This window comes from Gigantopelta aegis, chromosome 9 (assembly GCF_016097555.1).
Source record: "Gigantopelta aegis isolate Gae_Host chromosome 9, Gae_host_genome, whole genome shotgun sequence".
Lineage (NCBI taxonomy): Eukaryota > Metazoa > Mollusca > Gastropoda > Neomphalida > Peltospiridae > Gigantopelta > Gigantopelta aegis.
The window spans coordinates 75,320,206-75,336,938 of NC_054707.1; the positions used below are offsets into that span (position 1 = coordinate 75,320,206).

General features: G+C 37.8%; 1 protein-coding gene across 1 annotated transcript in view; it reads left to right on the forward strand.

The window, feature by feature from the left end:
* The first annotated feature begins 7,129 nt into the window (after window positions 1-7,129).
* LOC121381758 (laccase-4-like) overlaps window positions 7,130-16,733 on the forward strand; it is a 49,674-nt gene continuing 40,070 nt past the window's right edge. The window contains exon 1 of the mRNA XM_041511107.1: window positions 7,130-7,235. Within this exon, the coding sequence (XP_041367041.1) occupies window positions 7,130-7,235 (106 nt within the window). The remainder of the gene's footprint in view (window positions 7,236-16,733) is intronic.

Consider the following 16,733-nt stretch of genomic DNA (forward strand, 5'->3'; position numbering starts at 1 on the left):
AACGTTTTTGGAGGGAGGGGGCCAATCAATTTCTAAACCCAAATTTATTGTTCTTAAATTTGGATGTTTGATGAAACAGTACATCCATCGCCGTATGCAATATTATTGTACTAATATACTAAATATAGACACTTTTAAAAACAAATCTCGTTCCAGCCAGTGCAACACGACTGGTATGTGCCGTGGTATGTGCTATCCTGTCTGTGGGATGGTGTATATAAACGATCCCTTGCTACTAAAGGAAAAAAATAGCGGGTTTTTCTCTAAGACTAAATTTCAAAATTACCAAATGTTTGACATCCAATAGCCGATTATTAATAAATTAAAATGCTCTAGTGGTGTCGTTAAATAAAATCAAACTTTAATTATTAAAATGTTTTACAAAATGTTGGATCACCTAAAAAATCCTATTCTTTTTTCTATTATATATAGTATTTATACCATTTAATATCATGCCCTAATGTAATTTAAAATAAATAAATGAAATAATTAAAAGAAATCAAGAAATGAAAAAAAGAAAGAAAAGAGAATGATTAGAAATAAATAAAAAGATATAAAGAAATAAAAGAACAAACAAATTTAAAACATTAACATAAAGATATATTTGTAACAAGTTGCTCACTGCATTTAAAAACGGCTATTATTGCATGTCAAGGTCTAGATAGATTTCATTAAATAGCAGGCATGCTTTCAACAAAACACGGTTATGCCTACATAGACCAAATAACCAGTGTTGCTAGTTTACTCTGTGACATATTATAAAGATGCAATCAATGTGTCATCGATAAGGACTACTGACACCAGTTAAAACTATATGTATCTTGGTCTGGGTATTTGCAACGGCAAAAATTACTTTACAAATTTCGCATTTGACGTTCTGTCGATGTTTATCATGATGGCCTACTTTCATGTCATGTCATAGGGTTTTACGTGCACATTCAGAACAAGCTGTTGTAGCGCACGCCTGTCGTGGGCACAAGAGCCGGCCTTGGCCGGCTCCTCCGTCCATGACAGGAAAGGTGGGGGAGGGGAGAGGAGGGACCGCCTGCACTGGCAGGTGCAAGGGAGCACCAGCAGCCCGATCTTGAACGGTCGGTCGAAAGGTAAATGGCCGAGCTAATATAGGTTTTGATATTAGTGAATCGAGAGTAGCTCTTTAATTTTAGACCTTTACGATGCTGTGGTGTGTTGCGTGTCGTTTTGTAATAAAGTGTCGAATTGTAATAAAAAAAAAAATCGTTTTTATTTAATTCTAATCTACTCTAATTTAATCTAGGGGCCGAAATATGTACTAGCAGACCAAATTTGGCATATTTTTTCATTAGTTTGTCGATCCACAGACGTGGGAAATTACCAATATTGTTGTAAGTGCGTTAAGGGTGTTTTGGGAGTAATAGCGCTAAAGTGCCGTTTTGTAATAAACTTTATTTTCCATATGTTATGTTGCTTATTCATATCTCAAAATCACTGTCAATGCTCAACAGGACATGGGCAACAAATTCCCATTCCAACTTTTATCAGTTTTAACAAACAAACGGAATTATTTCAGTTTATTACAAAACGACACACTGGTACATGTCGTTTTGTAATAAAGTGGCGCATAGTATTCATACATCAATACATACTAGCCAGTGCCAGGTCTGCCCACTGTGTCATGCACATAAGCGGGATCGACAGCGTAGATCATAGGCCCCATGCATGTGATTGAGTTAAAGAGCATCCTTTTTATGCATGCCTCAATAGCTCAAAGCGCATCGTAGTTAGTCTTCAATTTGCGGGCGATTGGGTGCCGCAGGTTCCTGTTCCAGCAATTTGTGAGACCAGAAAGGATTTCATTATTCCCTACACCAGTGCATTAATATCTATGTATGTAACAGTCAAACTTGACATACATACAATATATAGATATTCATAGATTAATACATACATACGTGTATACATACATACATCAATGTATACACATCTACATAGTTGTTCCACCTAATGCACCACAACTTGTATATCAACGTCCGTGTTATGTGTTATTCTGTCTGTGGGATGGTGCATATTGGAGATCCCCTTCTACTAATGTAAAAATTACCAAATGTTTGATTTATCAATCATCGGTTATTGGATGTCAATGTCCTCGAGAGGTGTTGCTAAACAAAATAAACCTGCATGCATACAAATATACATACATATATGTACTGTTATTCGTTTAGTTTTGTGCGTCAACACATTATTCAGTAGTTGGGACATTTTGGGCCCACTTGGTATATGTGTTTTAGAATTGTGACATCTTGGGCCGGTGTCCGCCCAAAATTCCATATTGGGACATCTTGAGCAGTTGGGACATTTTGGGCTTCGTCGTTTTTGCACCGTCTATAGGAGATCTGCCACTCCCCAAGGCACGTTTGAATGTTACAATACAATCTAAAGGAAAGCGGTGAACTGGGTTTCACGGATAGGAAACAAAAGCTGAGGAACTGTTATAAATGCTGTTATATTAAAAATATTCTGCATATTAAACCTTTAAACAGACTACCAGACTACTAGTCTTATCTTATTTAGACGAAATATACCGTGCACATAGTGTCTAGGTCAGTTTTGATATAGAGACGATTCTGGATTAATATCCCCACTCATGCATACATTATTTTAATTTATGATACATCTTAAATGAAGACTACACTTAACAAATTTTGTAACAAAATATTTCACTTGTTTTCCACAAGCTCATAAGACAACAACGTGTTCTTGCTTTTGCCAACAGTTTCAATAATTGAGACCGTCTGTTTTGTTGTTAACCATCTATTTCCTAACGGTTGGTTAAGTAGTGTGAGGTTTTTCATCGGTTTTTGTTTTGTTAACAGTTACTGTTTGTTAAAAACGTATTACGTGTTAACCAACTTTATATATATACTCTTGCAAAACCACATTTCGTCATTACGGAATTGATTTAATTATTATGGATCCGGTTGCAGGATTGTTCACAATTCACTCTGTCCATTGTTGTGATAGGACACACCACCAAGGTCAACTGGAGCGGGTGTTTTTTACTGCCTCTGCCCATTGAAGCAACCAAGTACGGATCGTCCCGGGGGATGGTGGCCCACTCGGCCTGCAACAGCTAGGGTCTGGGGCTGTGGTTGTCGCTGTCGGAGGCGTTTCGTCCCATAGATGCTCAATTGGGTTCAAATTATGTCGATGCCAAGGAAGGACATTAATGTTGTTGTTCTTAGGAAAGCCGTTGTGAGACGTGCTGTTGAGCCTGGCGTTGTCATGTTGGAACACTGCGTTTGGCGTTGGCCATAACTGGAACGATGTTGGCCGGAGGATCTGGTCAATGTTGTGCATTCAGGTTGCCCTGCACGTGGACCAGGTCAGTGTGTGAGATGGCTGCCCACACCATGACACTACCCCCACCGAATCTGTCCACTTCCTGCACGCAGTTTGTAACGTTCACCACGACACCTATCGACATCTTCCATCATGACGTCGGAGCAGAACTCGGGACTCGTTGCTAAATACAGTTGAGGCCATTGTCGATGAATCTGGCACCACTGCAGTCGGAGTCGACGGTGTTTGGTGTTAAGATGACACCTCGAACTGGACGTCTGGCACGAATTCCTTCACGTAGGCGGTTCCGTACGGTCTGGTCGGATATCCTGCGCAAACCTGGTATTGCTGCGGCTGTGGAGGTGGCAGTAGTCAATCGTTCCCGAAGGTGGCGTACCCGGATTAGCGGTCCTGCCCGGGGGTAGTGACCCGTGGTCGACCGGATCTAGGGAGGTCACGTGTTGATCCATGTTGCTGGTAACGGTCCCACAGTCTGGAGATTGCTTGGGGACACATGGAATGCCCTGGCAACGGCCGTTCTGTTTTCGCCTGCGTCTAGTCGGCCGATGGCATTTTTCTCTGCGGTTCACTGAGACGTGGCATGTCCTGGATTGTCAACTGTCGGCCAAATACAGAGGCCAGGCAAGCGAACACCCTGCACTTTTATACTGTCGGTGTTCATGTTGCACGTGCAGACAACGCACGGGCAGTGGTGACATGGTTTGCACGTGGCTGCGTTTTTGCGAATATTCACATTTTGGAACTTTATTGCACAGTAGCTTTTTTACCACGAATTAACCGTGGGAATGTGTTTGGGACATGCAATGTTCACAAAAATGAACCGGTAGGAAATTACCCATTTGTACCCTTTTGCGTTTCTTTTTTTGAAGAGTATATATTGTTTTCATTACGGTTCCTTAGATAGGGTAATTGTTTGTTAACAAACTGCGTTTTTTATCGAAATAATCGTCGGTTACATAGGTTTTGATAACCAATTATTGCCACTGTTACATTTTGAAATAACTGTTAGCTTACTAGGTTTTGTTAATCAATTATTTAATTTGGATTAAATAGTGTCACAAGTGTGTTAGCCATTTCGTTTAGGTAACTGCTAAATACTGCCACGTGTTTAGTCATTTGTGGCGATAATACGTTTTGGTTAAATAGGTTTTAACCAAATTCATGATTTTTTTTGTAATATCGTTTTCGTTATATTGGTGGTAACCAACTTCTTAATTTGTTTTCGTATTGGTAATACGTTTTGGTTAAAAAGGTATTGTTAACCAACGATTTCATCTTGTTCAATAACTGTTAGTTATATAGTGTTGCTAACCATTTTAATGTTTACAAAACTATTGTTAAAATAGGTGTTGTTACAGCAGCTGTTTCATTCTTTTAATAACTAGGTTATAGAATGTGAAGTGCTAACCATTTCATTTGTTAAATAACTGATGGTTAACTAGATTCTGTTGACCATTTATTTCAATTTATAAACAACTGTTTTTAAAAATGTTAACAGACTGACTTTTTCTCTAAAATGTTACATAAAGTGTGATTTGGTTAAATAGTTCAAGGTTTTGTTCATTATTTTTCATAAATGTTGGCAAAGTAGTTTAGGGCACCGTTAACCAACTATTTTCCATAACTGCTGGTTAAATAGTGTGAAGTTTTGCTAACCAATAGTTTAATTTTGAAATACATTTTGGATAAATAGGTTTACACATTTTAACAAATTCGTTTTCATAACTATTAAACATATATTAATTTTTAATACCTATTGCATAAACGTGATCGTGGTGTTGTTAGGTAACTATTTCTGTTGGTTTAACAATACATGATGAGGCCTCTAGACGAGGAAACGTACAGCACATGGGTATTACTTCTGAAAGATGAATTTAGAGTACCCGTCAAAGAGAGAACACAAAAGCAGAAAACCGCAATCGTACAATTTTGGAGATATAAGGACAAATTGGTGTTGGGCAGTGGTAGTAAGAGAGAAGATATTACTTACTATCAAGACAAGCAAGTACTAGCCAAGACTGCCCTCAACAAGTTAGTGAAAAGAGAATTTAAAAAATCGAAGGGCTCAGGCGCAAGGACTTTGTTTCATGTTGTGAAGAGTCAGTGAGAAACGTGTTAGAACTATTTTACACAATGACAAAACACATACACGTGTAAACGCACGTTTCTCAAACAAGGCTCCACTACAACGTATACAGGCGAATAAGGTTTTTGAAAGGGTCCAAATGGATTTGATTGACATGCAGTGGGAAGCTGTACATGCAAAGGGGACCGACTACAGATATATATTGACACTGGTTGATGTATTTTCAAGATTTGTATTTCTTCAACCATTAAAAAACAAAAGTGCTGCTTGTGTACTGCAAGCTGTGAAAGCAATATTGACACAGCATGGGTACCCTGATATTGTACAGTGTGACAATGGGCCTGAATTTAGAGGGAAATTGCCCATATTTCTTTCTAAAAAGGGGGTGAAACTAATCCACAGTCGCCCGTTTCATCCCCAATCACAAGGAAAGGTAGAGCGGGCAAACAGGTCAGTAAAACTGAAAATCAGGTACGATATCCTGAAATTTGGTAAGCTAGGTTACAACTGGGTAAAAAATCTGCAGTACATTGCAAACACACTCAACAATCAGCCAAAAGAGGTTTTAGGCTACCAAAGTGCTTTCACTGTATACTTTGGCAGGGGAAAATATGTTGGATCTGCTGATGAAATCAGACAAAAAGCCAGTTCTGCTTCAGAAAAATGTGCCACTCAAATGAAGTACATATTTTCGAGGAGGTTTGCATGTTCAATATATGCAAAGGGTGAAATAGTTCTGCTAAAATACCCTTCTTCCCTGTCACGAGTACCCAAGAAACACACCATCATAGTGGCAACAATCATGAAAAGAGATAAATCATATTCCAGATATATGGTAAAATTCAAAGATCCCAACATGCAGATAGTAAAGCAGTGGGTGTCTGTGTAATTCATAACCAGCCTCACAGAGAGTGAGGAAAAGAAGAGACAATTGGCTTCAAAAAAGATATTTAAAGAGATTCGAAAGCGCCAACTCCATCGAACAAAATACTACATACCCTTGACAAGTGAGTCATATGGAGATGCTGTATCTTCTGATGACGGACGCTTATCAGAAGGGAACATATCAATTGAGGAAAACGTCAATGAAACGAGTCATGTTACCTTGTTTAACCACCAGGAAGATGTCCTCATTGCCAAGGATCCCAGTGGATATGGAAATTGCCAGTTTGATGCCACTGCAGACCAGTTGCAAAGAATTGGTATTCATAGAACGGGTACTCAAATTAGAATAGCGGCAGTCGAGCATATTCTATACAATCAAGAATACTTTGAGGATTTTATTGTAGGTGGGCATCAGTTCACGACTACGTACATAGAATGCAAAACGTAACAACGTTTGGTGATCACCTTACTTTACTAGCTGTCTCCAGAGAATTCAATTGCCAGTTTCTTGTTTTAAGCTCACAGGGTGAGAATTACACCAGACTTATATCTAACTCAGGCACATTCGAACCAGAAATACCTTTGCTTACATTGGGATATTACCCAGAAGAAAATGGCGAGCATTATGTTAGCGTTGCTATACAAAGCTCTGTCAGAAAGTATCTGAAACACCTATCCCCAAATGCATGTAGAATCCAGACAGATGCACCCGAACACAGGCATACACCACCAAGTGATTTAACAAATGATGTTAACCTGAACTTAACAATACAAGAGGAGAATAGTGGCCATAATTGGGATGTTGATATATCCGAACACATGAGCACGAAAGAAGCCGCCAATGTTGGAGATGTCCACCTAGCAGAATCTGCAGGTGTCAATAATGCAGGACATAACCAAACACAAGACGTGGCTCGCTGCCATGGTGAACCCGACAGTGGTCCTTACCTTCCAAATTTAGTTCTTGAAAACATTATCCGCCAATGCATATCCATATGTCCAGTTTCAATTTACAGACTAATGGATGTTTCTCAGTTTTTTAGACAAATCACATCATCTATTGGTTTTCCTGAGATTTATATGGATCCAGCATTGCTGCCCAATTCACCAACTGACATAAGTGTGCGCAGAATACTGAGATATTTTGGGCGAGGTAGTGGTGTTGTAGCAGAAATCAGGCAGATAATTGGCGATAGCAGTTGGGCAAATGCATGGCTAACGTTACAGGAAATGGATAATAGCTGGTATAAGATACGGCGCATCTACCGGAGACGTCAATAGTACACATATCGAAAGTCAAAATTTGACTGACTGATGAAGAAGTCAAAGGTGAATGTCGGCATTCACGTGTGTTAACATGTTGGCAAAGCATGAAAAATGTACGCAGCTTCTTATTTCTTTCTTGCCGAATTTGCTTAATTCATTTGGATAAAACTTGGTCACATTATACATTAGCTGTTATTATTATTATTATTATTATTATTATTATTATTATTATTATATTACAGAAATGTAAAGATATAAGTAATAGGGTTTTAAATCGGTGCATAACAATGGACTGTATAACAAACATAATAAAACAGGTTTTTGATCAGATAAACAATTGTTACTTTCTTTTTTTTTGATAGCACGTTAAAATATAAATGAAGAAGCATATTGGAAAATATAGACCACAAAAATATTTCATTGTTGTTGGGGGGTTTTTGGTGGGGCTTTTAAATGCAGTTCCTTAAATTCCACTATTTGTTCTTTCCATACATATTATCGAACAACTTGTCCTCATTAGTAATCATATATATTATCCCCATATACATGGCATGCATGTCAAAAACACCATACTTCTTATATTCATTTATTTTTCACTAGAAAGAGGAATAAACTACTACAAACTGGTGGGAGTGAGCTCCTCTCATGATCTACCACTGCTGATTAAAGAACTTTTTTCAAATTATTATTTATTGCACCTGACAAAGAACAATAGATAATGTCAGCGTTTGGGCCTCGAATTATTACATAACATAATAATAATAATAATAAATAACAAACACAATGGTATTTTAAAGTCAAGATAGTCATTTAAATAATTTCAAAATAAGTAAAAAAAATATATATATATTTGGATGGAGAAAATATACAAGTTTATTAAATAGTAAATGCATATGTCAATATCTGCAAAGATTTGCGTATGTATATGCAAATGATTGCATACGCAAATGCAAATGTGCCATTTTATGTGTTTTTATATCTCAGCGTATACATACTGAGGAATGTATTTAAAACTTGTTTTGTTATGTTATATGACATTACTTGTATTTTTAAATAATTAGTTCAATGTGCCAGCCCAAAATACTGATTTATTTGGAATGTATGTATGTATGTATGTATTTCTAAAAATTTATAATTTCTAATTTTGCATCAGGGCTTAGAAATAGATTTTACGTTGACCGTTATTATATCCAAAATATAACTGTCTTCTGATCATTCTTGTTTTAAAGTGTTTGGCTAGTACTATGTTTTGTTCATTAGCCAAATAATATTCATTTGTTTTTAGAAATGAATTAGGAAAAGGGGATATCAAACAAACCAACAAATCGCTGGCCAATGGACTGGGTTAGAGGGTTACAGGCTTAGGCAGATAGTTCGGTGGAGACTACAATATCCCTGAGACTTGAATTTCTTGGGTTTGCAATAACTGGACGAGCTGTAATGGGCTTTTTTCAGTTTGCAAATTGAAAAAATATTCTTCTGTGTTAATTTTGCCAATATCTTGTCTCTCTCTACGGATTTATCAGACTCGACATTGACTCCAAATGTTTTGGTGGTTTTTTTGTTTTTGTGTTATTGTTTTTATTATTGGTAATGTCTGTTTCATCTTTTGAACCACATAACGGGGGTTGTTCAATTGGAATTATTTCAAAGTTTTCATCTAGTGAATGGTCAGGTAGATTGAAATGATTGGCAACCGAGGTGTTGAAAAATATCATCATACTTGTGACAAACTGCTTTATTTCGCAGTTGAGTTTGGGTTTGTTGTACATACTATTCTTTTGCTTAAATTACAGGTGATTAATTATACATTTTTGTTTTTAAATCATAGTTCTAATCTGTACGTATTTGATATACAAATTTGGTCTGCTGACTTGTGAAGATCGACTGCGTTTTAATTAAGGTGTGAAGTCTACATCTAGTTTTGTTACAAGTAGCAGAAGACCAAGTGGTCGTATGGGGTGGGTTGTAATGTTGAAGTTTGTATGGTGCATATGTTTCGGTTGAAATAAGGGGATTTTCTCAGTTTCAGAATTATTTTTTTCTTAGAAAACGTGCAGAATTTTTAAAGCACTAAATGAAAGTGAACAAGCCTCGTTGAAATAATTTTTCTTACACGAATTTCTGTGAAATCTGATATTTAATGCCTTTAAAAGTATGGAATGACTTGCAATTGAGAAGTTGTGTGTGTGGTTTGTTGTCTAGGTAACCTGATGTTTCAGACTGTATTCCTTTGTAAATTGTCACATCCAAACAGAATGAATTAACTTATGTGATATTATTGCCTTACGCTTGATACTGTCATCTTGCTCTTTTAATAGTTCTAAAAATTCCAAAATTCGTGTTTTAAGTGTGGTCAAATAATAAGTATATCGTCCAAATATCTGAGATATAAAAGAGGAGTTTTGGTTGATTTCTTTAATGCAGACTCTTCTTATTTAACGACATAGATGCTAAATGTTTACTAAAACGTTTACCCATTGCACAACAACACACTTGTTGGTACTTTTCTTCATCAAATTCAAAATCATTTACTTTTAGGCTTAATTCTAACAACTCAATAAAGTTTGTATCAGGTCTTTCTGGATTCTTATCAAGTGCTGTTCTAACCGAATCAATGCCTATCGTGGTATACGTGGAGTCAATATCAAGGGTAACAAAATATGAATCTTTGGGGATTTTGTTTTTGGATAGTTTTGATAGATCTTCGGTGTTTTTCACCAAACTTTCATGTCTATTTGCAATTGGTTTTAAATGAAAGTCTATATATCCCGAAATATTGTATGATTCTGAACCACAGGCTGACATGATTGGTCGACAGGTGGTGTGTTAATATCAGTCCATGTGTATTTTTGGGAGTAGATAAAAGTTCCAAATTTGTGATTGAGACCCGGCTTCTAGATATTTTACTTGTGGGTTTTTTCATTTGTCTATGATGTATGTATGTATGTATGTATGTATGTATGTATGCATGCATATATGTTGTAATAGGAAAGCTCAATAGCTTCACCAAGAGGATTGACCCTTCATTGTAGTCCATTTCAAAGGAACGGATTAAAACGGAGGGAAATCCCACTCGTTTGGTGCTCGGCCCAAGATGTTCCAATTCTAAAACATATGTACCAAGGCGGCCCAAAATGTCCAAACTGCATTACATTAGCAGAAAGGGATCTTTTGTGTGCACCATCCCACATGCAGTTTGTTCTATCTGATTCCATTTCCTTTTAAAAGCAGAATCCACATGACGGGTTTTCAATCTGTATTTCTTGTTCTTTTATTTCTAAAGTGTTATGGTTTGCTTTTTGTTTTTATTATTGGAGGGTTGGAAGGGTAATCCGCTGGTTTTCAGTTCATTTGTTTTCTCTGCAAAACTAACTCCAGATATTAGAAACAGTGTTTCTAGTAATACAATTTTTTTTTAATTTCGTCGAAACATTTCTTCTTTGACTACAAAAGTCCTGTTAATTATAACGCACGTACAACCACCACGCAATACAAAACACAGTTCAACACAACACAACACATTACAATTCAATACATTACAATTCAATACAATAAAAAGAAATCATGTCTTTATTGCAACGTCTGTATCATCACATTGGTAAATGTTAAGGGTCAATGCAATAACAATTATACAACAGATAATATTAGTAGATAGACATCAGCTGCGTAGACTCCGGCAGACTGGTGGCTGCTTTGGGTTGATTTATTTAAAATGTATCTCTATGTTATTACTTCATATGATGCATTTTGATATGGGCAAGTATATTAACACCAAACTGTATTAATACCAAACTGTTAATCGATGGTTGAGTGGTTAACGTTTCGGGCAGTCACGTTCGAATCCTGCACATTGCCTGTTTTCAAAATATGTGTATTTTGTGTATTTGACAGGTGGAAAAAGTAAGGTTAACGCTATTTACTTTGATTGTGGCTCAGTTATATTGAATAATTTGCACCTTATTCAGTCAATAATTGTATCATCATCTGACTCCCCACTATCCAGGAAAGCTTCCTTTGAAATGTTCTCACAGCCTGCATCGTCCGCTTCACATTCATATATTTATGTGCATGCTACGTTGTGTTTCCTGCAAGAACACGATGATGTAGCACATTTGCTGGCACTACAACCACATTTGACCACTTCTAAAATGGCTGTGGGTGCTGGTGGCAAGTCTGATGTCACTGTCTGATGTCACTGTAATGTTCATCTTCTATTGTCCAACCATATTTCAGAGGTGAAGGTATGACTGGATTCGCTATCGAGTCATTACGTCATACCATTGCTTGGTAGTGAGCTCTCTGAATATGAAAATTCAAAATAGCACGTGTAGGAGGAAGATTTTCTGCCTCTGCTTGCCATCTGATCTTTTCAATGTCAACTACATTTGAGCGTGGGTAGTACAGCTGACACACAGACTTTTCCAGTCCACTAAACGCATCTTCGGATGGGGTGTTTTCTTTACCAAGCTGCTTGAAAGATTCAAGAATATTTCGTCGTGTTTTGAGCAAAGCATTCCAGCATGTCAGCTTACCCTTTCCCGCAAACCTTCCAGTAGTGTCTGACCCTGTAAAAGCATGAAATCCTGGCAAGCTTTGTGCCACATTTGCCCGTTTGTTACCTGTCCCCACTATCATGCATACACCGTCTCCAAGTTGTGGTTGTCTTCTTACAGCCAGAACAAACACATCATTATCAGGTGACATGATGTGCACTGTGTTACCTAGTCGAGAAGCATGCAGTGCATGGCCGATTAACACAGTGTCTTCTTCTTCACGATTGCTACACAACTGATCTACATCAATGCGATTTGAATGAACACCTTTTGTTGTAGACACAACAAAGCTTTGGTCACCTAATTCAAAATTAATTAGTGTGGTGCTTGCTAAATAAACTGTTAGCCAGTCTTTGGTCTTGCTGCCGCTAAAGAACGTCTTCAGGGGAAACTTAAGCTGTGTTGAGTCTGTCACTTCATAGCTGTAGGCACTGGCATTCTTACCATAACGATGGCTTTTAAAAAGATGTTTCTACGTCAAAGATGAGGTGCACTGCATTGTAGTTCTTAGCTCTGTAAGCAACTGTTCGGATGAAGTGATCAGCAAAGTATTGACATGTTGTTACACACAATGTTGATAGTTCTTCGACTATAGACATACCATCAATGAAATGATTCCCTAAATGACTGGTTATCGTGCATATTAGTTGGCTGATTCTCGTACTGTGTGGATGCTTCCAATATGGCAATAAGCTTGCTTTTATCCAGACAGGGGAGGAGAGAACCATCCGGAGAGAAGAGAGATCTTGGAATGCAGGTGAACGCATACAAACCAATTGCTTCCTGAAAGTTTACCTCGGATCGAGTTCTAGCAACAATGAGCTGTCTGGCAAACAGTGATCGGTTCTGTTTTAATTCAGCTACTTGGGAAGGTAAATCTACTTTTATGCTTTTGCATGCAGTCTTCCAATAACGAAGTTTTAACTTTGCCATCTTCTCTGAAACGCTAACTGTACCAACCACACGTTTCTCCACAGAGTGTAGCACTGTTTCCCAGCTTCATCAGCTTTTAAGATATCATGTTTGACATCCTCTGACATAACCGCCCGTGTCACTATGTTTACAAGAGCATTATTGCCCTGACAAAATGGGTTGTTTTCTTGAGTAATACCCTGTAGTTTCTGCATGTCATATGACTGACATTTAACAACTGCTGCTGAAAGCTCGTGGTGTTTAATTTGTTTATGAGATATAATATCTGCCATCTCATACACTTCTTCTGATAGCCGTGTCAATTCAGGGGCTGTTCAAAAATATTTCCAAAGCTGCAGCTGGCTTATGCCACTGAGACCTTCTTTCACTTTCATCATACGATTGATATGCTCTATAGTATGATGCACACCAACACTCCAGAATAGTACTTCACTCTTATTTACAAAAAGGTTCCCTTTCTCGAATTCATGGCATAATTCTGGATTAGATTCTTTTAGGCTGTACATTCGAGCGATGTAACCTGGAACCATCTGTGGATATTTAATCCTGTCTCATGCAAAGAAGAGAGGGCATGGTTTTTCAAGAGAAGCCAGATGCATACTCCACAATTCTTGATTGGTAGCTCGGATGAAGAGCAGAAGTGTTAACACGGAATCCATGTAACTTCGCATCACCTTGAAAAAGGGAGACTGTTTTTGCTTATCAAAGTCTTTCATTTTCTGCACTAGGCTGGACTACTTCATTGTTAAAATTAATTCATTATGTTTCTGCAGAACATTATTTGCACTGTCCTGGACTGTTACTGCATTTGAAGATGCAGCTTTGGTGTCATCAACCTGTTAGGAACAAGCTGCAAAGGTATCATGATGTTCTTTAAAGGAGGTGGCCAAGTACAAATGAAAAAGGACAAGTACAGTTGTCATGTGTGCGTTTATGGCCCTCTTCAAATGCTTACCCACCAGGATGTGCCGTGTTGTAGTTGGGCCATAAATGTTTGCTGTGCCACTGTTCTCTATTGATTCACCAATTGCACGTAAGGCACAGAGAACCGTGTGGAACTCTCCAATGCGGGACACAAATTTGTTTTTGTACTCGGGGTGAAGTAGCTCTGGTCTGCGAGCCTTTCATATAGAGACATGTCAAAGGTGACAAATGTTTTTCTTTCTGGTCCCATTATTTCAACATTGATCATCTGGGCTTGCTTCAGAACAGTCATCATTGTCTGCCATTCATTAGCAGGAACAGCAAGCAATGGTAATGCACAAACCGTTGTTACTGGTTTTGAATCAGTGGATCAGAGAGAGTGGTACCCAGACCACGTTGCTGCTGTCTGCAACATCAAATGCTTCATGTCCAATGTTGCATTTTGTTCATGTGTATTACACCATTCATCTTGAAATGAATTTATTTCTACCTTTGTCATAAGCCATGCGTTACCTGTGCACTTAATCATTAACAATAAATTTAATACCACTAATAACATATTTAATAAGATTTTATTTTATATTGTTGCAAATAGAAGCAAGAAAACAAGGCACAGTTGTTATTAAGTTTAGTTACTTTATGCCGACGTGTGTGTGTGGGTTTTGGATTTGGGTGTGCGGGTGTGGATGTGGGTGCCTGTATTTATATGTGTGTACATATGTTTGTGTAGTGTGTACATCCCGTAATAAATGACAACAAAAGGAAATTTAAATAACCATAACAACAACAAAAGTCAACCAAACAAATATTTAAACATATTTTAGTGTATTTTACATTGTGACATTTCTTTTACTATATGGCATGCCAATATTTAAAACATTTAGTGGTGACCTTGAAATGTCCTTTATAGTCATCTGCAAAAATGGCACCATATTTGTTCTGAATCTATATATAACAGTAATAAGAACTATGTTAGGTTCTTATTATGGCTACATATGCTTCTACACTAAAACCAGGAATAAAAATAACGTATTACGACAATTTGCATTCCTAATATATGATATTGACGATACATACAGAGAGGAGGTAGAGAGAGACAGACAGAGACATAGAGAGAGACAGACAGAGACATAGAGAGAGAGACAGACAGATATAGAGAGACAGACAGACAGACAGACATACACACATAGAGAGAGAGACAGACAGACAGAGACATAGAGAGAGATACAGACAGACAGATACACACACATAGAGAGAGACAGACAGACATAGAGAGAGACAGACAGACAGATAGAGAGAGAGAGAGAGAGAGAGAGAGAGAGAGAGAGAGAGAGAGAGAGACAGACAGACAGACAGACAGACAGACAGACATACAGACACACACAGAGAGACAGACAGACAGAGACATAGAGAGAGACAGAGACATAGAGAGAGAGACACACACACACACACACACACAGAGAGAGAGAGACATACAGAGAGACAGAGAGAGACAGACAGAGAGACAGACAGACATACACACATAGAGAGAGAGACAGACAGACAGAGACATAGAGACAGACATAGAGAGATATACATACAGACACACACACACAGAGAGAGAGAGACAGACAGACAGACAGACAGACAGAGAGGTGGTGTAGCTGAAACATATTTGGATACAGCGAGTGAGAGATAAACACACTGAAACATAAGAACAACGAGATACACAGACAAACCGTGAACAAGACAGAGACCGAGTGAACATAATAAATGTTATTTCAGTCTGACCAATATTTGAAAGAGGATTTATCTCCCAGTCCAGCTTTTTAGCACTGAATGTTCGACAACAAACACTCAATTTTCACAAAACTATTAAGATTGTCACTGAGATCACATCGGTAAATTATGTTAAAAAAATTGTCGTAAATACATATTTTGCGTATGTGTTCTACCTCCCTCCCTCCCTCTCTATCTGTCTCTGCTCTCTCTCTCTCTCTCTCTCTCTCTCTCTCCCTCCCTCCCTCCCTCCCTCTCTCTCTCTCTCTCTGTTTATGGGTTTGTGATCTAGTTTTAAATGTATGTGACTGGGTGTTACAATTGTGTGTATGTAGCTGTATATGTGTGTGTGTAATGCGTATGTAGCCGTAGGTTTATGTAGTATATAATTCACTTGTATGTATGTAGTGCGTATACGTTAGTCGTGTGAGTGCGTTCTGTACGTAGACGTTTGTCGAGGTGGTATATTTGTATCCCTGTGTCTGTTTGTAACTCTGTATAGTATAGTATGACTGTGTGTGTCTCATCCGTCTTTGTGAACGTATGGATCTATATATATCAGACGCATTTCACTATGTGTCTCTCTGTATATCTACATATAGTGTATACATATATATATATATATGTATGTCAGGTTTCACTATTAAATAAACAGATATTTTCTCACTGGCGCAGGGGACATGGGAATCCTTTATTTACTAACACATTTTGCCTCATTTCATTGAAGGGACACGAATGTGTGTGTTTGTGTGTTTGTGTGTGTGTGTGTGAGAGAGAGAGAGAGAGAGAGAGAGAGAGAGAGAGAGAGAGAGAGAGAGAGTGTGTGTGTGTGTGTGTGTGTGTGTGTGTGTGTGTGTGTGTGTGTGTGTCTCTATGTATTACATGTATACATATATATATATATTGCATGTTTGTCGAGGTTGACTGTTACATACATAGATATTAAAGCAGTGGCGTAGGGGATAATTAAATCCTTTCTGGCTTCA